Source organism: Cavia porcellus, unplaced genomic scaffold, assembly GCF_034190915.1.
Source record: "Cavia porcellus strain 051 isolate PalLab524CR breed Dunkin Hartley unplaced genomic scaffold, mCavPor4.1 scaffold_33, whole genome shotgun sequence".
NCBI lineage: Eukaryota > Metazoa > Chordata > Mammalia > Rodentia > Caviidae > Cavia > Cavia porcellus.
In genome coordinates, this window is record NW_026947516.1 from 24,943,143 (window position 1) to 24,970,015 (window position 26,873).

At 41.5% G+C, this 26,873-nt stretch overlaps 1 protein-coding gene across 2 annotated transcripts in view; it reads left to right on the forward strand.

Moving 5' to 3' along the window:
- The first annotated feature begins 1,934 nt into the window (after nt 1-1,934).
- Ptchd1 (patched domain containing 1) overlaps nt 1,935-26,873 on the forward strand; it is a 55,555-nt gene continuing 30,616 nt past the window's right edge. The window contains exons 1-2 of one of the 2 annotated variants that reach the window (XM_063243022.1): nt 1,935-2,009; nt 2,426-2,777. In XM_063243022.1, coding sequence (XP_063099092.1) covers nt 2,427-2,777 — 351 coding nt within the window. In that variant the 5' untranslated portion in view covers nt 1,935-2,009; nt 2,426. Of the gene's footprint in view, nt 2,010-2,310; nt 2,778-26,873 lie in introns of those variants that run through there. The other variant, XM_003466403.4, reaches the window with a different exon arrangement.

Consider the following 26,873-nt stretch of genomic DNA (forward strand, 5'->3'; position numbering starts at 1 on the left):
AGCCAGCAGAAATTAAAATGCTGGGGGAAGGGCATCAATAGAGCATAGCTGGGAATTTCTAGCCCCTTTCTCTCCTGAGGAGGTGTCCCCCGGGAGAGTGGTATTAGGGAGCAGGGCGGGGCCAAGGTGTTAGCTAGAAGCTGCGGGACTTAGGCGTCCCGGGGAGCCCCGTGAAAGAGAAAGCAGGCTGAGGAAGAGCGTCGGAGAGCAGAGAAAGTGGCCTGAGAGCTGGTTAAAAAGACCTAGGGAGGGCAAGCCGAACAGAGCGAGAGTGCTCCCGGGTCGTTAGCCCAGCAGTTGCAGGTGTTGCTGCTGTCGGAGTTTGTGGGGGTGGGGTGGAGAGGAGAGCATCAAAAAAGGAGGAATTCCCAGCCTGCGACTTCCTGTTTCCAACGTGCAAGTTCCCAAGTTCTGTTTGAGAAGTGGAGGGCCGCTAGGCACTGGGGAGTCTGGGATGGGAACGACAGAAAAATGCCTGAGTTTTTCTCTCTCTTTCTCTTTCTCTCTCTTTCTCTCTTTCTCTGCCTTTCCCGTCCCTAATTCTGTCTTCCTTCAGCTTTGATTAATATGCAAGTCCATGCTCAGTTGTGCGGGCTACACTCCAGGGGCCGCACCTCTGGTCATCACCACCTCCCACTCGACTCCTGGCACCGGGACACCAAGGAGGAGCGATCGGAGGTGTGGGATAAGGCCAAACGCTTGCATCGCAGAGCCTGAGGACCCCTTCCTCGCGCCCTAGTTCCCACCCCTCTCCCTTGGCCGTTCAGGACGCCTCAGTGACCTACACTCCAAGATCTGGCTCGATCTACGTCGCAGTGGACGAACCCAGGGGTTTGGAGCACGTGAAGAAACGCGCTAAATTGTACCTGTGCGTGGCCGTTCCCGCCGCCGCCGCAGGTCTATCCCGGGCTGAAGCCGGCGCCCGCCTTCTTAGGGAATTCTCCCGAGGGGAAGTGCGAGGGGAACCACGGTAGCTGCTGGCTAGCTCACGCTGGAGCGCACACGCCCAACTTTGCCAAGCCGTCCGCGCCCCCCGGGCTCCCCCGCGCCCCCTGCGGCTCGGCGCGCTTGGAAACCTGTATCTTTCCAGGTCTGAGATGAGGTTTCCCCCACTCACACCTTTGCGCGTGAAGGAGGAGTGGGAAGGGGAAGGGAGACAAGGGGGTTAACTACTGGCTCCCTGACCAGCCTTTCTCAAATACTCTACACCCGCAGGGGCGCCCGCGCCAGCCCCGCCGCACTAGGTCCCCCAGACTTGCCAGTGACGACAGAGAGGAGCAGAAGGCAGGGAGGAGAGCTCAGTGCCTAGGAGCCCTGGCGACAGACAGTTCCATGGAGTGCCTCTCACAATCAGACTTTATTACTGGGGGATTGGGTGGGTAGACTGAGGGAAGCAACAAACCTGCCTAGCCTCAGTGCACTCCAGAGCGATCCTAAATTAGGGCCCGCGAGAACAATCCTTCACGGACACATTTTGGGTGAACGTGCTCCCGCCGCACACCCCGAGCCCATGGTCCCGCCGAAGCTGCAGTGTTGGGGCTATCTTAAATGGCTCTTACTCGGGTGGAGGCGTGATTTCCACCCTCCAGCGTTTGGGCTCCCCACCCCCTCTCGGAACAAGCCAGTGCGCGCCACCACCTGAGCCTGGCGAGAGCCCGGGCGCACGCAGTCTTCAGCCTGCTCCTTTCCGCCTCTGGGGAGGCTCAACTCTAAGCGGGTCCGCCCGACGCCCCCAGCCCCCGCTGGAGAACTCTTTACTTTTTGTTTGGAAGATCCGAGCCATTTTTTATTTATCTCTGGGTCTCCCCAGAGGAGGGCAAGGGAGGGGAGCGCGAGCGCGGCGGGCCGGGCCGGGGGAGGGGAGCGCCGGGAGGGGAGGGGACTGGGTGTAGCCTGGAATTCTCCCTCCTCGTGTTCCTGGGCTGGCGCGCAGAGTCTCCTGGCGATAGCGCCGCCGCCGCCACTGCCGCCGCTCCCAGTGCCACCCCGTCGTTGGCCTCGGGGGTCGGGTGAGTGGGGTCATGACGCGCCGCGGGGGCTGCCCCGGGCCCCGACCGCGCTGAGGAGGGACGCGGCGGAGCAGCGTGGAGCCCCCGGGGCGGGGAGGCAGCAGAGGGTGGGGAGGGCACTGGGGGTAGGGAGGAGTGGGGGCAGCGCGGAGGCCGCCAGGCTGGGGGGCTCTCCGGGCGGGCGCGGCCGCGGGCAGGAGGGCGTGTCTCCAACCGGAGGGGACCCTCCCGAGGCGCGGCGCGGGACTCCCCGATGGTGGTGCCGCGGCTCCAGGAGAGCTCAGGGTCTTGCCTCCGCCGCCGCCGCCGTCGCCGCCGCCGCGGGCGCCACCACCACCGCCGCCGCCGCCGCCGCCGCCGCCCGAGCCCGCGCCGAGCGTGCGCCTCGCCCTCCTCCCGCGCCCGCTCTGCTCTAGGATGCTGCGGCAGGTTCTGCACAGGGGCTTGAGGACGTGTTTCTCCCGGCTCGGCCACTTCATTGCCAGTCACCCGGTCTTCTTCGCCTCGGCGCCGGTGCTCATCTCCATCCTGCTCGGCGCCAGCTTCAGCCGCTACCAGGTCGAAGAGAGCGTGGAGCACCTGCTGGCGCCCCAGCACAGCCTGGCCAAGATCGAGCGCAACCTCGTCAACAGCCTCTTCCCGGTCAACCGCTCCAAACACCGGCTCTACTCGGACCTGCAGACCCCCGGGCGCTACGGCAGGGTCATCGTCACCTCCTTTCAGAAAGCCAACATGCTGGACCAGCATCACACCGACTTGATCTTAAAGGTGAGAGAGGGACGGGTGCGGGCAGGCTCCGCTGGCGCCAATGCGGCGGCCGGGCTGGCTCTGCGCGGGGTCCCGGCTGAGAGCGCCGCCTCTCCTATCCTAGGCGGCTGCGGCAGGGGCTCCCCTGCACTGCGCGCCCCTGGGCCGCCGCTCAGAGCCTCCCAGCCTCCCCGTCAGGGAGCGTCCAGGTCGAGACCGGCCCTACCCGCACAGCCTTCGCCGCCACCCCGCAGTTGCTGCAACAGTTGGGGCGGCGGCGGCCACAGTGCTGTGGTCTGTGCGCTTGTTTTGGTCGCAGTGGGCTTGGGGGCGGGGAGACTTTGGGGTAACTGGGCCAAGCAGCAGCAGAATGAGAGAAGACATTCAAAGTCCCGCTACTTGAGAACAAAACATTATCCTGAGGGGAGGGGTAGAGAACCACTCCAGTGTCCCCAATCTTCTTCTCCCTTCCTCTGGTCCCAGAAGTGTTTTGCGGAAAGGCTATTGGGGGGGGGGGGCAGAGAAATGGGAAGCGATACAGTGGGGAAAATTCTCCCATTCACTTAGAAAAAGTGTGGTCCCTGATGAGGACACTGTCTGCCCTGCTGCCCTCTCCTCCCCAAGGTAGCCATATCTAAGTAGGAAATGTTTGCAATTCGCAGTTATTTGTTCTCTCATGATAGCTTCTTTAGGCAAAAGCTTCTTTAAGAACAGAGGAAACCCATGGATTCACTTTCACTTGGTGCATTTGAGCTCAGAGGGAGGGGCAGAACCCCCGGAGACTGAGGGCAGAAGCTGGGGCTGGGTGGCCCTGAGAGGATCACAGGAAACAGAGCAGCTGGTTAGAGGGTGGCACTAGCAGAAATCGGTTGTGCCATCAGCCTGAGGTGGGAATTTGATATGAAAAGTGAAGTTAATGGTGATAACTTTCCAGAAGTTCCCAAGGAAAACAGGAGCCTGGAGATAGAGAAGTGGAGAGCACGGGAGAGGAAAGGGAAACTAGGTGAGAATGTTTCATCTGAACCCCTGGTGGAGACTGTGGGTTTGTTTACGTCACATTCTCCTCTGGAGACAACAGGGAACCTGTCCTAGCTAGGGCTCTGACTCCCAAGGATGGAAAGTGCTGGTTTTGTTTGAGTCTCTGGTCCAGATCTGGGACTTGAAGCAAATTAGATTTTTAGTCTACTTATGCCAGGAAGACTCCGCTAGTGAACCTGAGGAGCTCTTCCTCTCTTCATCTCCAGGTAACAGTTTATCCCTAGAGACAAGCTAATTTTCCTGTTATTTTCCTCCCTCTGTTTGTTGACATATTATCAGTCAGCAATTAGTAAAGAGGGGAATCTGGCTAGAGACTCAATGGAATTAAAACCATCCACATTGAGTGGCTCATGATGTTTTTAGTGGCACACAAATCACCACAGATACTTACTTATTGTAGGGCCTTATTAACGTTAAACCTAAAATGTTCAATTTTTTCTTGATTATCCTTCCAACATCGGAGTGTTTTTTAATGCTTGTGAACATATGTTGACACACAGATAAACACTGTTTCAAATGCTTTCCCAAGAAAACAAGTAGTAGATTCATTACAGGCTTAAGGAAAGTATAATTCAACCAATCCTGACAGTTGGAAGTGCCCTATTTTTTGATAAGTGATCTATTAAATAATGTTTCTATTTGGAATTTTTCTTCCCTGAGATGTTTCCATTGGCTTTTTCCCCCCTAACAAACCATCACGCCACTGTGACGAGCAGTCACCAGTTACATTCAGTCTCAAGGTTAATGAGACACCAACGGGCACATCAGATCTTTTTTAACTGGGTTCTTTCTCCTTATTTGCTTTTGATCAATTCAGCAAAGGTTGGGACTGGAGAGAGGGAGGGTGGCTTTGCCTCCCTGCCTAAAGGGCAACTTTAAAGGACAGTGGTGTACTCAGTGAACTGTTTTAAGAAATGGGATGGTTTTTTGTGGCCTAGGTGTTTGGATGAAATGAAGACCAAGCTAAATAAATAGTGGTCAGAACTCATTTGTGTCAGATGGCCGCTTGATCAAATTGGTTCATACTCATTTGATATCTTATCAACCCTAGGGAATTGTCCCCAATTTTAAACTATATATTGTCTTTTCCCCCTCTATCTAACTCCTATTTTGGTAGGTATGGAGTACGGTGATAGGAAAATGGACCTTCAGTAGTCATGGTAATGTAAAGTGTGGGAGTGAGCACTTTTTTCTTTTTCCATTTAGAGACATGATGACTTGTCCTTTACAAAAGGTGTTTTGAGTGAAAGAGTCACTGTTACTGTAGTAACTGGTGTTATTCTGATATGTGGTTATTGGCATCAAGGTTAGCACCAACAGTTAACACCTACACAATACCAAACAGCCCCTGCTTGCTTTGAGGCATCTCATTCAGAGTAAAATTAAGTGGGCAGATCTTCAGCAGGATTGGAGGCATTCTTTGGATTACCAAACTGGAGGAAAAAAACCTGTAGGGTAGTGTAGGGTATTTCAAGCATAATGTTTCTCTCTTCATGTTTTGGGGCTGTACTATTCAATGAAGGTGATGCTTCTTAGGATATTACTGTAGATGCTTGCTGACTAAAATTAGGCTGGGCAGGGATAATGACAAAATTTGAAAAGCCACATTGACTTTTTGAAAATGTAATTGAGACTATCACAGAATAAAATCCATTTTTGAAAATCTCACTATCCTGGTTCAAAAGTGATCTTGAATTTATGCAAGTGACGTAATTACCATACTCTGTAGTATGGCATTTGATCCCATAGGGAGTGAGTCTCTGTACAGTGCTTTCCTCTGAAGGCTTTAAGCCAAAGATGTAATTTGGGGCAAAAGTGGATGATGAAAACTCATGGTGGCTGCTAAAGGCTCAGCCATTAATTTTTGAAATTTTGATCTTCAAAGGCTTTCATTTAAGTAGAAAATTAAATTAACTCATTATAACTTTTAACAGAAAATCCATTATGTTCATCTCAGAGCAAATTTCAAAGCAGGGCCTCACAAGCTTTCATAGATATGTTTTTTCATGATCACATAAAAAGCGAAGTACAAGAAGATCCTGCTGATAATTGATTTGGGCTGTGACTAAGACAATACTTGATTTATCCCAGAATCATCCACACAGAATGAAGAATGAGTATAGCTGGGTTCTTCTGATAATGTTATCACCTTTAAAACACTCTGTATGTAATAATACTGGGAAAAGTGTCCCATTTGCAGATGAAAAATGTACTCCTTAAAAGTTAACTGATTTGCCCACAGAAAAAGCATGGACAGACTGGGACTAAACACAGGGTTTTAGAATTCAAGCCCCATGCTCTTCTCACTGTAATTTACTGCCTTTCATATGAGAAACTAGTTGAATGATGTAAAATATGTATTTTGTTATCCAGGGGAAGTACATTTGATCAAAATCAAATATCCAATTTCGTACCATTGTTCCATCATTAGTAATTGAAGAATAGGGACATTTTCTAGGCTTGTTCTTACTGGTGTTGATGAAAATCTACATATAGAAACTACAAATGCCCAAAGTAAACATCTGATATTTGTAATCAGCAATATACAAAGATATACTTTACTAGAAAAAAATCTCTAGATGACTGAAAATAGTTGTTTCCTCTCAGAGTGCTGTTCATTGGCAGGCTCCAGGTGAGTTCAAGTCTAGGGCATCATACAATCCCTGGCAGAGAGCGTCTATACAATAAATACTTGTTGAATGGAACTCTCCTAGTTTCCTAAAACATTTAGGTGATGGCTAGAGAAAATTCTATAGAAACTACTTTGAAATATATTTTAAATGAAATTTTTATTTTACAATTTTACAGGCAATTTTTAGGCATCTTTTTTTTCCTAAGACACCATTTTCCCTTCCTTGACAAATCTTGTTAGTCCTATCAAAACATATTTTGGTTTTACACTGGGGTAAGAAAATTTCCTTTGAGTAATAACCTCTTCTTCAAAAGGACTTAGGACATTTAATTCCAAGCCAAGCAAAGAACGCATCCCCACTAAGCAGATGTTCTTCTAAATATTAGAGAGTCTCGTTGTGTTCAAATATCAAGTTTCTGTTTTATTTAAACCTTTTATGTTTAAACATATTAAATAGAATTAAACTGCAAACAAAATTAATGGAATTTAACCTAGAGTTATTTAATTTCAGGCTTTCCAAGTAGGATAGCTTAACTGGTTAGCTCTGGGTCACAAAGACCTGGTAGCTAGATCAAAATCTAAGTTTTTCCAAATACTGTATCAACACTTTTGATCATTATAGGAACTACTATCATTTCTTCCTTTACAATCTAAGCAAATTTCAGCCAGTTTTTGTGCTCCAGTGAATTTTTACATATATAAAGGATTCTAAACAAAATAAAAACAAGACCATACATTAGGGACTTGGGTGACTCAAAAAGCCTAAAATATTTACTATCTGATTGTTTTATGAACAAAGTTCCTATGTTGTATTCCAAAACCCTTTCAGGATGTTGACACTGTTAAAATAACTCATAAAGCAGTTTTGAACTAGGGGGTAATTGTAATGCCCCAGGGACATTTGGCAATGCCTAGAGACATTTTTGGTTGTCATAATGGAGGGGTAGGCTATGCTGGTGGGATCTAGTGGGTAGAGGCTAGAGATGCTGCCAAACATCCTGTAATGCATAACATAAACCCAAGAACAAAGAATTGTCTGACCCCAAATGTTGATAGTACCAAGGTTGAGAAACCTTCCTCCTTATGTGTGTCTTTTTATTACTTTTTTTTAAGATAGACTGATTATATAAAATGAAAACAGTGTCAAAGAGAAGTTCGCATTCAAAAATCTTACAGGACTTTGGAGAAAAATATTAATGTAACCTCTGAGATGATGCTGTCTTGGGCAATTGGGCAGACACCAGATTTCCCAGTGTAACCTTCCCCAGGATGCAGTTATCTTTGCTTTCTACAATAACCCTATCCCTTATGGTCAAAATCCTGCCTGCTGTAGGGGAACTCAAGAAATCAAATGCAGTTTATTGCTTGCATGGCAAAACTGCTGAATTGACGCTGGCAACTGAGAGTTGTCAGTTAGTAGATACCCATTATTGGCATATGTGAAGCCTCAATATGTGATAGTTGCTCACTTAGGCTGCTTCTGACAGCATATAAAACCCCACTGTGAGTCATGACCTGTTCAGGACTGAGGAGGCAGCACTTTGTCACCTCTTCCAGCTGCTCTACTTTTCTGGGCATAAAATGACAAAAGAAGAGGTTGTATCCAAGAAATATGGAATCAAAGAACTTTGGATTTGGAAGGCAACTTAAAGGTCATCTTCACAGATGCTGATGCTGGAATCTGGTCTGAGCATCTTAGAGTGGCAGGTGCTATGATGGCTTGGGCAGTCCAGTCTCTTCTTCAAGTTATCCAACAGGGAGATATGCTTAGAAAAGCCTGAGCCCAGGCCTGAAAAAACAGCACTCATATATATTATTTTTATAATAGGAGAAAACTAAGAAGAGGGTGAGATTGCTTTCATTCTCCTTTCATTTCATAGAAAGTAAATCCAAAAAATCTAAGTACAGTCTCATTCTATCATTGTTTGACTTTTAAATATATTTTATTTGTGTGACTGGTATGTCAAATGCCTGCCCAACTTGTTTCATTTAGATTTGAGAAACAATCTTTTACTTTCACCATGAAGGTAAGCATTTGGGACAAACTTTGGTTATTGTGCTATTTCATACCAAAATTTCAATACAAAGCCATCAGAGGAAACCCTATGTTTTAATGACTCACAGTATGTTGGTAGATGCAATAGCAGAGTTAGGCAAGGATGAGTATTTTTTAAATATACAGAAAACTAAATCTCTCAGGATTCTCCAGATATGCAAACTTCACAGAACAGATGAGCATTTGACTGGCAACTCCTTGTAGAAAGAAGAGAAGAAGCTAGCTATCAGAAATTAGTTGTTTTTTTTACCTGGCATGTCTTGGCATGGGAGTTAGGGAAAAGTGAGATGTGGGTAAGCTGATCAACTTTGACTTTGTGGGATGCGCCATCTGGTACTCAACTTTGGGGCTCACTGTGAGCCCCAAGTGATACTTGAGATAGGCTTAAAGCAGACCTTTCAAGTCACCTGCTTGGTAGCACATCACAGCAAGCAGGCCTCTCTGCAGCACTACCTGTGTCTCCGCCACATACCCGGAAGGCCACAGAACCACGGAGGAATCCTGCCAGACTGATTTAATGACCAGCAGGGGAGGTGAGTAATCTCTAACCTTTAAAAGACGAGAAAGAAAAAGAAATCAACACCAGTTGTTATTTCATATGGGAAGCCCTGAATAATATGTCATAATATGTCATGCCTTCAACTTCAGAATTCATATTTTGAGCAAAAGGAGACAATGAGGGAATAGAGAGCCTATTTTTATCTTCTTGCTCTCTAAGAAATCCTCTCGAGAATATTGTTTCTGGTATTTTTAAAGATACCCGTTGTTAGGTCTTTAGGTTTAAATCAAGGGCTCCAAATATAGTCGAGATGAGGATTTGAGTATAAAGCCGTTTCCTGAAAGGTGATATCAAAAAGTGCTTACAAGGGAGTGAGGAATTAAAATAGAGAGTAGCCATTAGTCAATAAGGGGAGCATTATCAGGCAAGGGTTTACCCTTGTGTGAACAACCAGGGCCCATTTTTGCTGGGGAACTCAGCGAGATACTGTAGAATATGCATCCAAGAAATTTCAACTGTGGGTGAGTTGGGTAAAATTCCCCAACTCCAGCAAGGGAGGCTGTATATAGGGTTCACAAATCAGTGGCATCTGTATATACTCAGTATACCCCATATACTGAATCTGTCTCTGGAAGATTGTTACAGGTGCTTGTAGTAAGTGATATTGGCATGTTGAGGTCAATGTAAGCTGAGAGAATATTGAGTTGATCTCTAAAAGCATCTGTCCTGGAGTCTTACATCCAACCATAGTTGTGCATTTAGGGATTTAGGGCCCAGTTCCTAGAAGATGTCCATTCTTCAATTCTACTAGATGTCTATGATCCTATCTCTATGAAGCTTACAGTCACGATCTAGCATAACTGTTTAATTATTCTTGAGTTTAACGGTAACAAGGGGATGTTAGTAAAGACAACTGCAAATAGGTCCTGGCACACACCAGCAGGACATGTGGTTTTAGATGATGCCTAGCCTCCACATTTCAATGGCACATACCCAGCCACCCTTTTCTTCTGTAAATACCGAAATCTTCATGCCCCTGTCTCATAGCCTCCATCTTCACACATCTATTAATTTTATTTTCCTACTTAGAAATGCTCCCTTCCTTCCATAAGAGCCAATTCACATGCCTCCAATTTAGGAAGCTTTTGCAGATTTATGGCTTCTGTCCCTTAAATCTACCTATCTGATACTTGTATCCACATTCCTTAATCCTCAGACCATTATAGAATTTGCTGTACTGTCATGTGGTTACTATGAGTAAGATCATGAACTGTGCATGGGCAGGAGCAATGACTGATGCTGCCAGATCTCTCCCAGAGACGCGCATAATGTGGAGTGTGCAGCAGGTGATTAATAAATTGTCACTGGGTGATGGCTTAGAGGATGGGAAGTGTGCTCTCCCTCCCTATTGATTTATTTGGGTCAAATATATTTTTGCCTGGTGCAAAACCACATGATTTCTTTAGATCTATCTTAATTTTTCATCCTTGAGAAATTCTGATTTCAAACTTCTTGATAAGCATTCATTCTGCTTCTAGATCCACTAGCATTTACTTCATATGAGGAGAAATTCTTAGAAAAGCAAAAACCTAACCATGTCCTCTGGTCCAAGTGTAATTTGGGGTGGCATAAACTTAACCCCAGTCTCCTGTGAGTAGTCCATTCCCAAGTGATAAGATGGAACACTGAAGATCCCAATCAGTACTCTGAAAGTTAGCACTCCACACTACCCATGCATTTATTTGCTTGAAGTACAATCTCAAATCATTGGCCATGTATGTATCTAAAAGTTTATGAAACACACTTTAAAAGTCAAGGGTAGGTGGTTCTTAGCCTTAGCATCAATGTTCAAAAGATCACTATTGTGATACTGCTTTCCTGTTCTTAAGAGTGAGCCTTGAGTCCATAACAGTAAGTGAAATAAACCAGACACAGGTAATATAACATGGTTTCTCTCAGATGAAACATAAACATAAATAGAAGAGTAAATATAGATAGTAGGAAATAAAAAGGTGGACTTGTTGGAGGCGGGGAAGGAGATCAGGGGAGAAAGAATAGAAAGATAGAAAATTATCAAGCTAAGGTATATAAATGTATCCACTTTTCAAAATGAATATAACCATGATATATTACAAATGCACTCATTAAAAAAGAGGAAAAGGTTGAGGGGAGACTAAAACTAGAGTAACAAAGTGTTCTAAGATGTGAACTTAAAATGTATTACTAATACAAGAATCAGCTTTTCTCTGTGAATTTAACAAAAAATACTGATTTTTCAACTATGAAAGGGAATGTTCTTTTGTCTTTTCTCCCATGAAGTTTCCCCATCGCTAAATAGCATGGCTTTGTCAGTTCTTTCTAATTGTCTCGAGAAAAGAAATCCATCCCTGCTATAAAACTATCAATATAAGTGCTCAAAATATCTTTGTGATATTTAGTACCATAATTTACTGAGGCTTGAATTGCTGGCTTTTGTTGTTGTTGCTGTTCACGTGATGCATCATCTAGGCAAGTGGTCATACTCAATTAAGTTTATTTTACTGCATTTAAGCTTTTTCACATGCACTTACATCACCTGTGCTTCTTTGTTAAAAAATAGGTTCTAATTCATTGGATCTGTGATGGGATCTGCCAGTCTGCATTCATAATACACTCTGACATGATGCTGATGTTACTTGTCAGCAAACCATACATTCAATAGCAAGGCTCAAAGTTAACTCTTGTGAACAGAATACTTGATTTAGAATAAAGAAAGCCAAGTTCAAGTCCCAGTTCTCCTAAGTATGTGACTTTGGGTAAGTCACCTAACCTCTGTGAGAAGTGGGTTACTCATTTACATTGAGTGTAATGACATCTCTTTCATTCAATAATGATAATGATGCAATGAGATAAGGTATGTGAATGCATTGTGCAATCAAAGCCTTGGTAGGTTCCTTATTACTATTTGCATGAAAATGACTATTATTTCCTGATATGCCTTTCAGAGCAATCGTTGTCTTTTGAGTAAATATACATGTAGGCATTTTCTTTCTTTGATCCTATAGGCAGTAATGGATTCTCAATCTACATTTTCAGTACTCAGATTTGCAATATGTTGGTCTTTACTAATTCCATCTGAATCCTTACAGGTAATTAGATTCATCTTCCTGCTGAGCATGCAGCTCCTCCTCCTGCAGAAAATCTTAGGCAGGTGGAGCTGGATTGGGCTGAGTGCTTTGCATTCTATCATCAAGGTGGTTTCTTTGGGCCACATCTGGTCTTCAGGCTTGATGGGACTTTGCATACAAAGGAAGCCTTCAGTTGCTGCCCAGAGAAGTATCTTTGGAACTAGAAGCTCTGGGAGGCCTTGGGCTCTGGTTTCAAAATTCTCTTCACCTCTGCCTACAGCACAATATGCCAAAATAAGAGATTCTCCAGCAGGTTAGGTGAGAGTGTTGATAATTCTTTTTCACTTAATTTTCCTTGAGTACAATGTTTCCATAGGAAATCTTTCCCAAATAAGTAGATCTGGAAGCACTTCAAAGGAAAGAGTATTGTCCGAATTGCCAGAGATCGAAAGAATTGGGCAAAGTGATGATTGTAAAGCTCTTTGATAGTGAAATGTAAAATCTTGCTGATTAGAGATTTTGATCATTTAGGTCAATGTGTTTACCCATCTATTCCTTTTCAAAATTTATTTTTGTAGGACTCTAAGAGAATTCAATAATTAGGCTCAAAGTCAAATCCTCTGAAGAAGATTCCTCTGCCTATCTTGCTCTCTGCCTTCTTCCCACAAAATTTGCCTCAATGTGAGATTTAGCAGTGCTTTTCAAGGTTGAATGTGCTTCCAAATTCCCTGAGAATTGCCATGAACATGCAGATTCTGATTCAGTAGGTCTGAGGCAGCAGACCTGAGACTCTGCACTTCTAACAAGTTGCAAGGAAGTGAATATTGCCAGTCTCTGCGCTACGCTGTAGTACAGCCATGGATTAGTGAATCCGAGGAACATTGCTGAACCTTTGTGTATCCTGGCTAAAGGTTGCTACTGAATTTCCTGTGTAAATTAAAGCAGTGGTTCTTCAGTGTGACTGGATAGCCCTTAGAAGGATTATACAAGACTGGCCTTCATCTCTGGAATTTCTGAATCAATAGATCTGAGATAGAGCCTGAGAATTTGTACTTCTACCAATTTTCCAAAGTACTATTGTTCTGCCTGGTCCACGGATCACACTTGGAGTGCACTGCTATAAAGTATCTTACTAATTAGCTGCCAGGACTAATTCCAAGTATGCAGTTTCTCCCCAAAGAAGCTGGCCAACAGATATAAGTGGGGCGCAAATGTTATTTGTTTAGCAGTTAATTCTGAATGATGCTGTAATAGCTATTGTGCAAAAGATACCTACCACATAAATCTGAATATTTAAAGTTTGAAGTGTAAAGCAGGCATGTTGGACAGGGATAGCTGTTCTGTTCCACGTTTCCAAGTGCTCAAGTTCAGAAGAAGGGCACTGAGTAGAGGACGGGATACACTGAGAAGGATAAAGAGAGAATTTCCCTCCACTTACATACTGTGGATGGTGTTGCCACCATCACATGATTACCAAAGCTTCCTTTCTTCCAAAGACTTCCTTACAAAGTCACCTGCCATTTACAGCTGCAAAAACTTGCTTTACAGCAAACCAGAAGGCACAGAAGGTACAAATAGGAGCTACATGATACCTTTCTGAGACAAGGCCCAAGTTCTGTGGTTGTGTTAAAGAAAAAACTTACAGCATTTTTTAAAGAATAGTAAGACAGACTTCATGCAAGGGGAACCATAGGAATAGGTGTAATGTCTAGGTATAGGGTTTTGCAGTAGGGGAAAGAGATAGGGCTCAACTCATAAGACAAAAAAGTGGGAATTTGTAGCCATGGAATAGGACATGAATCCATGAATGTTAAATTGCTAAGAAGAAATGTCAGGAGTAAGTAGGGGATTCTGACTAAAACATCCCTACAAGATTCTTGCGAAAGGAAAGCTAAAGTAAGGCGACAGTGGGAAATGAGGAATTTGATCAGAGGTTTAGAATAATCAAATATGGAGGGTGAAGGATTCTGACTAAATGGCTTAGCAAGATTCTTGCTAAAACTGGATAATGTAAAGATAAGCCTAAAAGCCATAGCCTAGTTGGGAAAAGGGTTCAGGAGTGCCTGATTGGAATTTAGTCAAGGAGAGGGTCTTTCTTAGTTACCAGAGGCAAGGTGTCCACAAGGAGGAACATAGCAGCTAATGTTTAGTCTCACCTACTGTTTAATGTCACTGCTCTCAGAAAGGAAGAAATTCAATTTATACTAGTATTGAACTAGTGTAATAAGCATTGTTTCAGAACCCCATAGCTCTGTGTACCTAGGATATGAAGTACAGTGTTAAAGTATCCTTGATCATGTCACCTAGCTCCTCTGGGGGTCTCAATTTTCTCAACTGGAAAATGGGATCAGCAGTATTATCATTGTGAAATCCATCTAGTTGTTTCCATAACAAAAGTCTCCTCTCCTGGGCAACGGATTTGCCAGAGTACAACTGTGAAACTTTAGCCCCCTTCAGCCCTCCTGCACTACCTAAGAGGGATAGATCAACTTTATGAGTCAGAGATTCAAGGAAGTAGATTTAGAGCACTCAAGCCAGAGAAGAACACAGAAGACAAGGAAGCAGAAGAATCTATATCACTGAAGTACCTGTAAAGATTATAGCCCCAAGGTACAGGCCCACTAAAAGATTGAGGTTTCTTTAGAAGATTATATAGCATTTCCCCTTCTCACACTTTACCACCGTATCAATAGGGCTTCAGTATAATGAAGTGAATCACAGCTGAAACAAGATACAGACTCTCTGAAGAGTAATATATAAGGAAACCCAGAGTCCAAAAGATAGACAAAAGCAAGGTCAGTGGAGGAATTTGAAGCTTCGGTTACCTGTACTACAGCTACAGCAAACATTAAATGCATCTTGATTCTTATATTAATATCCTATTAACTACTAAATGTCCAGCTTTGGGAAAATAATTTATAAGGCATGCCACAAGCAAAATACATAGTTTAAAGAGACAAAACATCAAAGCCAGACTCAGATACAACATCAATGTTAGAATTATTAGAAAATAATATAAAATAACTGATGACTGTGTTAAGGGCTTTAATGGAAAAAATAGACAATATCAAGAACAAATGGGTAGTGTAAGCAGAGGCAGAAAGTCAGTAGTAATCAAAAGTAAATGCTTGAGGCAAAAAAGTAAAATGAAATGTAGTTTTGATAGACTCATCAGTATAGATAGCATAACCCTAGAAAGAATCAATGAGCTTGTGCACCTGAGATTTAGCTCAGAAGCATAAGTGCCTGCCTGGCAAGCACAAAGTCATGAATTCGATCTCCAGTACCAAAAAAAAAAAAAAAAAATCAATGAGTTTGACTATAAGTCAAGAGAAACACCACAAACCAAAATATAAAGAGTTAAAAACAAAACCCAAGAAATATCCAGGAATTTCATAACAATTTTCGTAGTAATAACATTGAGTTGGAATACTAAAGGCAAAAAGAATTTGAAGCAGTAAATATATTTGAACTAATGACTGCCAGAACCTTGAAGAATTAATGGTATATACCAGACCACTGATCAGAATAGCTCAGAGAACACTAACAAGGCTTAAAAAAACCATAAAAACACAAGTAGGCATATCATATTCAAACTAGCAAAACTAAAAAGTTAGTCTTGAAATACACTGTGGCAGGGAGTGGGGGAATCTTGCATATGGAGGAACAAGAATAATAGTATTAACCTTTGAGTACTAGAGGAAAATGGAGTGAAATATTTAAAAGATTGAAAGGGAAAGACTCGCCAACTTTAGGAGTGTATATCCAGCAAAATTATCCTTTAACATAAAGGAAACTTTCTAAAACAAAATTAGAATTCGTTGCCAGCACACCTGTCCTGCAAAAAAAGTTAACAAGTTTTTTAGGCAGAGGAAAATGATATAGGTAAAAAATTCAGGCCTCCATTAAAAAGGTTAGAGGAGTAAATGAAGCTGACCTAAAATCATTTTCTCTTTTTTATTCTTGTGGATCGAGAAAGTAACTGTTCATTTACAGCAGTAATACTAACATTGTACTGAATGGTTATATGGTGGACAAGTGAATTGAATGACAATTATATTACAAGGGACATGGAGGAAGAATTGAGAATATTCTATTATAACTAAACATGTGAAGGTGTGTAATATTATTCGAAAGTTAACCTAATTGTAAGTGCTAGGCAACCAGTAAAGTTTTTTTAGAAGAAGTGTAATTGATATACTAAGAAAGAGGATAATGTGTTCAATTAAAACCAGAGAAATCAGGAAAAGAGATGGAAAAATAAACAAATAATAATTATATTCAGAGTAAATAGTAATCCAACTATATAAATAATCAGTTGAAATATGAATGGCAGAAATATATAAAGCAAAAGACGTGTCAGCATGAATTATGAAAAACAAGACTATTGCCTACAAGAAACCCACTTTATAAATATCCACATAGCTTTAAAGTGAAGGGATGGCAAAAAATACCATATTAATACTAATCAAAAGAAAGCTCAAGCACCTGTGTTAACTTGAGACCAAACTACAAAACTAGGAAAATTACCAGGAATAAAAAGGGTTGTTACATAAGGATACATCTTCAGAAACATACAACAATCCTAAACATATGTACACCTAACAAAAGAGAATCAAAATACATAAAGCAAGAACTGATGTGACTGAAGGGAGAAACAGATAAATCCAGTACAGTAATGCCTTGGTTCATGAATACTTCTGTTCACAAACAATTCAGTTCTCAAAAGCACTTGACAAAGTTTTGCTTTCATTCACAAAGTCCACATTGAATGAGAAACACAACCATGGTTATTTCCCCACACAAACACAAATGTAGCCATCTTGCCCAAAATCATAACACAAAATAAGTTTGCGAACCAATATAGCACTGTAATACAATTGGAGACCTATTGTCAGTAATAGAAACAAAGCAGAAGATAAGAATATAGATGACCTGAACAGAGTGAAAGGCAAGATGTCTATGGGACTTAGAATGATCAAACTTTTATAAAGATAGCACTCTCAGAGGTATAAAAGTTAAAGTGGGGAACCAAGACATGGGATAAAGTGACTCCCTCCTCTACCCAGGGAGCTGTTGGAAGTCTATAAACAAGAAACTTGAAATAAGGTAACTATAGAAAGAGAAAAAAAATAGTAAGATTAGACTATTTTTACAAAATGTGTTCTAGGAAAGTTCCTTTTAGTGCTGCAGTAAAATCAGACTTTGTGGCCAAGTAATTTTGGCAAATAATACATAAGGTACCCCATATTGGATCCCCGCATTGACCGTACATGTTCCTACTGAAGACTAGTGTGGTGCATCTAAGGCGTGCATACTGCAATGGGCTGTTCGTATCATTGAAAGCTCTAAAAGGTTCACCATCACTGCTCTAGACTGTTTCACTGTGAAGAAAGCTAATTAACTCTGCCTAGTTTAGTATTTCTCAAATATATTTGATATGGATACTTTTTACTCTTTTGAGGACCCCTATTAACGTCACTAGGACTAATGAAGTTCAGAATTCAATAAAAATACAAGCTCCAAAATAGGAAAATAAATCAATATTGTGGATCACTAGGTCTGGGAGTAAACTAAGGAGAAAAGGTGATTTGAGCTTAGATATTTCCCCACCTGGGTAAGTAGAAAGAGGGTGATGCTGTTAACTATATATAACAGGAAGCAGGTGAAATAACAAATTTGTCGGGAAAGATTCAGCTGTTGGATAGGTACCAGATGAAATACTGCCATTGTTGTATTTGCAAATCTTCAGGAAGCAGATGGAAATTCAAATCTGGAGTTTGGAAAAGAGGTGAGGTGTTGAAGTGAACTGGAGATTGGTCAGCAGAGGGTGAGAAGTCAAAACATTGAAGTGTAATTTACCGCCTGTGGAAATGTTTTTCTAATGTAACAAGATCAGAAGTGCCAGAGATAGCATCTTGAGTCAAACCAAATTACAAAGATGCAAAGGAATGAGAGTCAGAGGGAAGAGGGACACTGAGAAAGCTAGGTGGAGAGATTAAAGAGGAGCCAAGTAGTAGAATTCATCATGGGAGAGAGGGAGGATTTCAGTCAAACCGCTGATATTTACTGAAACCCTTGTTTCCAGGGACATAGTAGGGTGAGTAGCTGTGAAGAAATCATGCCCAGGCTTTACTGGACCCTACTGGACTCCCATTGAAATCTCAACATGCTTAACTCTATCTTTTAAGTATTCCTTGTATTATTGACTTAACTGTGTGTACTTGCTGTAAGTTTAAGATGAGAAAAACTGAAAAGTACCTGTTGAGTTTATCTCCTTGGAAGCTATTGAGTTTTAGTTGAGTGCCAGGATAGGGCCTAGACTGGAGTGGTTTTAAAAGTGAATGGGGGAGCTGGGGATTTAGCTCAGTGGCATAAGCGCCTGCCTTGCAAGCAGGCAGTCCTGAGTTTGATCCCTGGTACCCATAAAAAGGAAAAAGACAAAAAAAAAAAAAGTGAATGGGAAGTGAGGAAATGAATTCAGCAAATAAATGTAAAGGAGGGATGTGGCAAAAATTGGAAGGAATATGGGGTTAATGAGACCTTTTCTTTTTTGGTACTGGGAAATCAAATTCATGAACACAGGCTTGCCAGGGCAGGAGCTTATGCCACTGAGCTAAATCCCTGGTCCCACGTTTTCTTAAGTATGCAGAGATGCGAGCGTGTTTTAAAGTTCATGGGAAGGAGTTAGAATTTGAGGACATGGGAGAAGAAAGGATCTGGAATCTAATGAAAGGCATTTACCTTAGAGGAAAGATCTTGGCTTTGATTTCATTGGTGGGAAGGATGAAAGCAGATGTAAGTATTTTATGGATATGTAGCAAGAAGTTGAAGGGAATTTCCACTTGATAGTTTACCTTTCTCTGCAAGGTAGAAAGCAATGTCAGCATCTGGAAGTGAGTCTTTCTTGTCAAGTGCTAAAGAAAAAGAATATTTTCATATCTGAAGGGGATGCGTATATGTATCAATTCTCCAAAATGAAGGTAATTATTATGTATCTCAAACATACCAATAAAAATATCTGTGGGCTTGACAACAAGTTGACAAGGGAATAAGAAGAGACTAGGTAGCAGTGTGGAAGTGATCTCTTTCATGGAATTTGGATATGAAAGTGTCACTTTCTCATTGGTTTCAAGGTAAGCAAAAGTATAGAGAAAAAATTGAAGTGTAACTAAGGCAAGTTGAAAGAGTCCACACAAGCTATGTTTAGATTTCAGAAGAAGAACATAGGCTATTGAGAGGGAAGGATGTCTTAACTCTTTAAGAGTTGTTTAGTAGTTGAATAGCTCACTAAAAGAGGCTGAAATGACCTAGGATGGCTTAAAAAGAGGTTGAGGAGGTCTGGCCTCCAAATATAACACAGCCTCCAAATTCTATAATATGTCTCAGTAGTTCTCAAATGTGTCTACATGTTAGAAGCACCAGAGAAATTCAAATATCCATACCAGATCTCACACCCATTGATTCTCATTCCATTGGCCTGATGTGCTCCACAGACTGGCAGCATTGGCATCCACTTCGCCCTTGTTAGAACTGCAGGCTATCAGGCTCCGTTCAAACCTTTTGCATCTGAATCTGCATTTTAACAAGACCCCCCCCCATTGAATTTTGTACACATTAAAGTTTGAGAAATGCTGGAATAAACTCTGGTCTAGATTGGAGCTCAAATACAGGCACTTTTTGAAACTCCCCCAGGAGATTCTAATATGCAATTAGAGTTGAGAACCACTGCTGCATAGAAACAGAGATCGTCTTAAAAACTTAATTAAGCTCACATGATAAAATTTCATGGCCTTGTACATTCAGGAGAAAATGCACATTAAAAACTAGAGAAACCTAAATAAGGCCTGTAGGTGATTGCATTATACCAAAGTCAGTTTCATAGTTTTAATAATGTACTGTGATTATGCAAGATATTATCATTGGGGAAACTGGGTGAGGGATACATGGGAACTCTGAACTATATTTTCAAATTCTTGTAAGTTTTACATTGTTTTAAAATAAAAAGAAACATTTTAAGCTAAGAGAAATCCTGCCTATGATGAGGAGCAGCTGTTCTCCATCATCATCTAGGAAGTACATAAGCTCCATTATTCATTGAGAGGGGAGCCATTGGAGGATTTAAAGCAGAGGGAAGACAGGTTTGAATCTGTGTTACAGAAAAATGAATCTGGTGACTGTATGGAGGGTAGACTTAAAGCAAAAAAGATGAGTTAGGAAGCTGTTTCTGTCATCCAGATAGATTAAAGGGCTAAAACCAACTCAGCAGCAATGGAAATGGAGCAGGAGACGATGGATTTGAGAGATTTGAGAGACAAAGCTGACAAGATTTGACAAAGGATGCAAGGGTTTTCAAACTCATCTCTGTGTTATCATCCTCTGGGAAGCTTTTTCAAATGCAGACGCCTGATACCTTGCCAAGAGATTCTTATTTAATGATGTGAAGGTGGGCCCAGGCATCTGAGTTTGTGCAGTTCCATGGGTTCAAAAGGGCAGAGGTAAGAGGGGCTGAATATGAGGCTCTTGCTGAGAAACCAGCAAGTGCAGATTACTCATCATGTTTTCAAATCGCTCTCCAGCACAGAAGGATGAGGCAGCACAGTACAATCAAGAAAAATTAGGGAGGAAACCCTTCCTCTTTCACTTGTTCATGTTGGGGAAAAATGTAAAAACATTCAGTTAAAATGTGTAAGGCCATAAAAATCCTTGCAAACTAGCTAATCTTCTCATGACCTAACTGAACAAATGTGTAAAAGAAAATATTTCAGTCATCTGTGCCATCTACCTTAACCTTAGCTTATTAAACACATCCTTTAGGCAGTCTCAAATTTGGATATATACGAAGAACTCTTCAGGAGACTGTGCTATGATGGGTTGGGAATAAGGTGGACTTCATTTGTCTGCTCTTAGCCCCTCTGCATTTTCTGGAAAGTGTCTCCCAATTTATCGTCTCAAGTCCACCAAGATATACTTGCCCCATTCTCTCCCAAAGCCTTGCCTTTGGAATTAGTTTGTGCTTTTGTGCAGCTTTATTTTGGAAAGCAGCCAAATGCTGCAGGGGGTGTAGTATGGCTGCTCCTGTCCCTACCTCCAAGGCTAGCAAGGCAGCAGGCACATCAGAGCCTCCTCCTTGCGATTCCATAGGTGTTCTGAGAGCACGCTCCCCGTCCTCAGACTCGAAAGTAGGAAGTGACAGTTGATTGATGGATGGTTTTTATAGGGTGATCTGCCAAAGCCACCAGTCCTTGCCTCATAAAAACAATCTGAGAGTTCACCATAGAAAGTTGTGTGTGGCCTGGTGAGCTCTCTCTTTATAAAGTTACATGCAAAACACCGTGAACATGTATCCAAGTCAACATGGCATTTTGTTCTTTAGCATTTCAGTTTTCCCCTTCAAGGACATTTTTGTCCTCTTGGGACTTAAAAAGAAGTTACAAAGCCTGATACCGCACATTGTAATAATGCACACATACCTCATAATATGTAAAAATAAGCACATCACAGACTTCAGCAATTATTTTAAGTGGTTAAAGTAACATTTACAGGGATACTGCTATGGTCCAGGTTCTTCTATGACCTGTAAGGTTTTTACAAGGTAACAGAGAAACACCTCAGCTCATCCACTTATTAAATGAACTCAAACTTAGTTTGAGAACTATGGACTGGGTTATATTGATTATAGAAAGCTACTTCTGCCTTGAAACAAGACGTGATTAACTCAGAATTCAAAAATAATCTTTATTCCTAACTCCATGTGCTATGGTTTCTAGAAGACCATACATTAGTATCTATGTGTATTCCCTTGAAAACTGAGCCGGAAGCATTGCTGTCATTTATTTTTTACTTTTGTTTTTAAGTTGCCATAGTATCTTTACTTTTGCAGACATAAATGTACATGTATTCTGTTTAACAATCATCTAGTCCCACATGTTCCGATTCCTCGTTTGCTTTTTTTTAATTTGTTTTGCTTTTTTCCCCTGAATCTTTGAGAACTAGTTAGTACTTTTATTTAATCGCTTCTCAGTATTTAGTTTTAAGACATACAAGGGGAAGCTGTTTAATGCACATCAAGGAGACTGTTCAAGGAGTATGTTGGCTTATCCAGAAAGTGTGTCTTGAGTATTCTGTGTCTACTCTTTGCATTCATTATACTAGGAGCAGCAATGAGACTCAGTTCCTTTCCTCCAAAAGGTAAAAGAAGATACCATGATAACATAGCAAGGGATAAAATAGAAGTGCTCACACACAGGTTACTGGGGGGACTTAATCTGCATTTCATTGCAGATGTCCTGGAGAAAATCACCTTTAAACTGAGCTCATCCCTCCTTGCAAATTGTAACTCTTAGAAGGGAGAGCAGGGGACTATGTCTTTGTTGCTCGCTATGCAGACCTTGCATAAACAGCCCAAGTTTCTTATTAGTACTGATCTGTAGCAGTTTCCTCCCAAATGAGAGGACAGGGATCTGAAAATTGCTGTGGCGATCCCTCCTCCCTTACATCAAGTAAGTCACTGAAAAATAGCATATGATGTTCAGTGAACTTTGCCAGTGTATCTTCCACAAAAAGAGAAGTGCTACTTCTCACAGAAAATAGAACCCTCACATCATGAGAGAGATGGTGCACTATGGCAGCAGCACTAGACAGCCAGGAAAAATGTGAGACTTCTAGGCATTAAATTAAAACCATCACATGTCTGATGAATAGCAGCTCCTAAGGGAAAGTGCCAGCTCTATCTTCTGATTGAGATAAAGAAAGATTTCTCCATATAAAAGTGTACTGAGTACTTGTGCTGGGCTTTTATGACAGGCATTTTATCTGTGTCTTATCCAGAAGTCAACAATGCTGTGAGACAGGACTCCCACTTTCATGGTAGGAAACTGAGGTTCCAAACAGATAATTTGCTCAACAAAGTCATCAGGAAATGACTCAGTTTAGTTTAAGTACAAGACTGTATGATTCCAATGTGAGGTTCTTTTTGCCTCTGGTGTTCTTCTTTTAGTGTTTTCAGTCAGTTTTGTTACTCTTGAACTTAGATATTCTCCTACAGATCAATAAGGGAACAACAGAAAAACTCCATAACCAAGGAGGCAAAAGGCTCGAATAGGCACTTTGAAAAAGAAGATAGTCACTAGGCTAATGAGTATACATAAAGGAACTTAGCTGCGGTCCCTTCAGAAATGCAAATTAAAACTAAAAATGATATACCAATATACAATCCACCAAAATGCTAAAAATTAAGACTGGTAATACCAATTATTGATGAGGATATGAGGCAGTTGTAACTTTGATATATTTTAGTGGAAATGTAAAAGGGTACAATCATTTTAGAAAGCTTAACTGAAATATATATCTGCTCTCTAATCCTGAAATTGCATATATACATACGTACGTACAAACATACATACATACTATCAGTTTTGAAAATCTGATTCAGTGTATTTTTTTTCTAATTCAAACCCTTTTGGTAACTTTAAATTTGCCACGATACGATTATTTGTAAACACGAACTACAGCTATTTTTATTAGAGAACTGATTGTTAAACATTTACACCACCATGTATATCTGAGAGAAATGAGAATATATCCTCTGAAAGCTATGTGTGTGCATAGTAGTTTCATTTATAAAAAACCCCAAACTGGAAATGACCCAAAGAGTTCGATAGGAAAATATAAAAATAAACTGTATTTTCTCACAATGGAATACTGCACAACAAAAATAAATAAAAATAATAGACTACTGGTAAATGCAACGCAAATGGATCTTAGAAGTCATCACTTTTAAGATGAAAAATAGAAAATAGAATGTACTGTATGATTCCATGCATAGGAAGCTCGCAGACAAGCAAAACTAGTCAATGTTGGTGAAGTCAGAAGTTTTGCTCTGGGACTAATAGAGATATTAACTGGAAAAGGAGATGAGGAGGCCACTTGGTGCTGTACATATTCTGTCTCTTGATCTGAGCAATGTTTATGTGGGTGGGTTCATAAAATTTATTGAACTCTACACTTAAGATCTGCACATTTTATATAAGTTGCACCTCAAGAATGAACACTGTAGACACACTATTTAGTGACCCTGTGAGTAAGGCAGAAGAGTTGGACCACCGTCCCAGCAGTATAGAGTATAGAATATGATGGTGAGTACCAACAAGAAGAAAGACAGCCTGAATCTTGGCAGACTAATCAGCTCAGTTTTACTGACATCCGACACACTGCCATCATGGAGTCTTTCAACAACTGTATTGGCAGCAGTGCTGATGCATGGAAGATTTGTCTCCACCAGCATATACTCCCCAGGCACATCACTGCCTGGGAAGGAATCCAGTGAACATATCAGCTGTCTCTCCCACACACCTACTGCCATAACAGCAGAAATCCAGAAATGTAAAGATAGGGACTCTCATCCAACTTGGGCAGGATGCCAGAATTTGCTGTCAACAGAGAACACTGAAGCCTGAGACCTTACCTCCTGAGATATTCCAAAAGGCTCCAATGAGACTTCTAACAATAGCACTCAGGTTTTTTTTTTTTTTTTTTTTTTTTTTTTTTTTTTTCAAATATTGAAAAGCCAAAGAAATGCCTGATTCCCTTAACACTAGTAAGAAGAAAAATGAGGGATTGTATCATTTCATGGTTCTCTATTCCTAGCAGGATGCAGGCCTAACCCCTTGTTCTACAGTACATTCTTGTCATCAGTATACCCTGGACCCATTATGTAATTAGCTGTAAGCCTTAATGAAAATATTTGACTAAGGCCCAAATGAGGGAGAAGTAGAGTTTATAGCACCTGGCCATATGCATTTGTTCATTTAATAGGATCACTTGGAGAGGTAGATATTGCAAACCTACTGTGTGCATCCTCAGAAAAAGGAAGGCAATTCACAAAATCCTAAGAGCTGAATTGCATTTCCACATACCCATGTTTGAATATGCAAGATGTTGGGTATTTGATTTGACAATGGTTTAGTGTTTTGAGACACCAGCAAACGAGTTCCAATAGGCTTTGGGCATTATTGGTCATTATCTTCATTCTGGTTCCCCAAGAAGCCAACTCTGAAACAAATCAACTAAAGGCAATTTGTGAGGTAAAGCCTGATAAGAAGGGGAGTGAGGGAGTGAGTTAGAAAGGGGAAGAAGCATGAAAGGAGATGTAACCACCAGGTCAGTTCTGTGACAACTGAAGTACAATACTCGTGAGAAAGCTCCATGAACCAGTTTCAAACACCCCAGAGTGATCTCACCCATGTAGAGCAATCTGGGTTTTCATATACTAGCTCCCATCTGTCATTGGCTGAGGGCTGCTCCAAAGAGGTGTTAAATCCCCAGCACTTCTGCCTGCCAAGTAGATGGCAACGTGGGCTCTCTGACAAAGAAGCGTGGGTGTCGGCATTTGAAGTTGGGCAGGTGTGCTCTCAAGAGATAAGGGCTAGAGGATATGAACAGAGTGCCAACCACATCTGCCACAGGATAACTTGAAACAGCTGGCCAGGAAATTTGGGGTTTATGTGGTCTGTGACAGAACTTTAGAAATATACATAAAAAGAGTGAAAGATGACATACTAACTAAAGCTATATATTGAAAAATCTGTAATTGATAGCACATTAAGATTCAAAACTGGGAAATGCAGCCCAAAAGCTTAATCTGTGCCATGAAGCTAAAAAGTTGTTATCCAGTAGACTAACTTCCTGAAATAAACTGTCCAGATCTAGATAAAGGTAGAAACAAAGCCTTCTGCCTTCTTCAAACCAGTCCAAGCATTCTGGCGCCCTTCATCTTACAAATTGAACTACTTATGACATTAGTGTTGTAGTCTCTCTCTTTGCCTCTCTCTTCAGCCTTCCTAATCCAGCTACCATATTGTGACCTTCCCAAGACAAAATTCTGATCATCTCATTGTATTTAAAATATTTTATTCACTCCCATTTTCCCACAGGACAAAACCCTGACTTCCAATTTCAGCAGACAAAGTGTTGCATGGTGTGGATGTTTCTTGCCTCTTTAACTTTGCTCACAGATTTTCCACCACCTGGATTACTTAAATTTCCCTGACCTCATTTTTGGCCCTCTGAGACTTTTCCCATGCCATAGCTTCTACCTGATATGCTCTGCCTACCAGTTCTTTACCTCTGGCAAGCCAAACCTCTTCCCATGATTAGCTCCTCATCATTCTTAGGCCCTAAGTTTAGCAAGAGGTCTTTCTTGATGCCTGCAAGTCTAGCTTGGATGCCTTTCCCTAAATACCCTGCATTTCTCCCATCTTAGACCTCCACACGGATTTTGCAATTGCCTCATTGTTTTTTTTTTTTTTTTTTTTTTTTTTTTTTTTTGTCTCCCATAACATGGAATGCTCTGTGAAAGCAGAGCCATATCTATCTTACTCACATGGCTTGAGTTGAGATTCGCTTATAGTTACAAGAAATTTCATTGAAAGGATGAATGAGAATAACCTCATCTGGTCCCTATTTCCTCTCCAACTTTGTATTTCATTGCACTCCACCCACAGCTACACACATGCTTGTGCACTCACACCACACACACACCCTACTCATTAACATCCTAGAATTTCTGTCCCTGATGCACCCTTTAGCTACTCCTTTCATAGCATTATAAGCTTTGCTTCACTTCATGACTCACCTGTGCTGACAAATTTTGGAAAATTTGCCTAAAATTTCTCAGGTAGGTTGCAAGTTTCTTGAAGGCAAAATTATGTCTTAACTTTCTTTTCTTTATCTCATCAGGGATCACATAATGCCCAGTATATTACAGACATTCAATATATGTTGA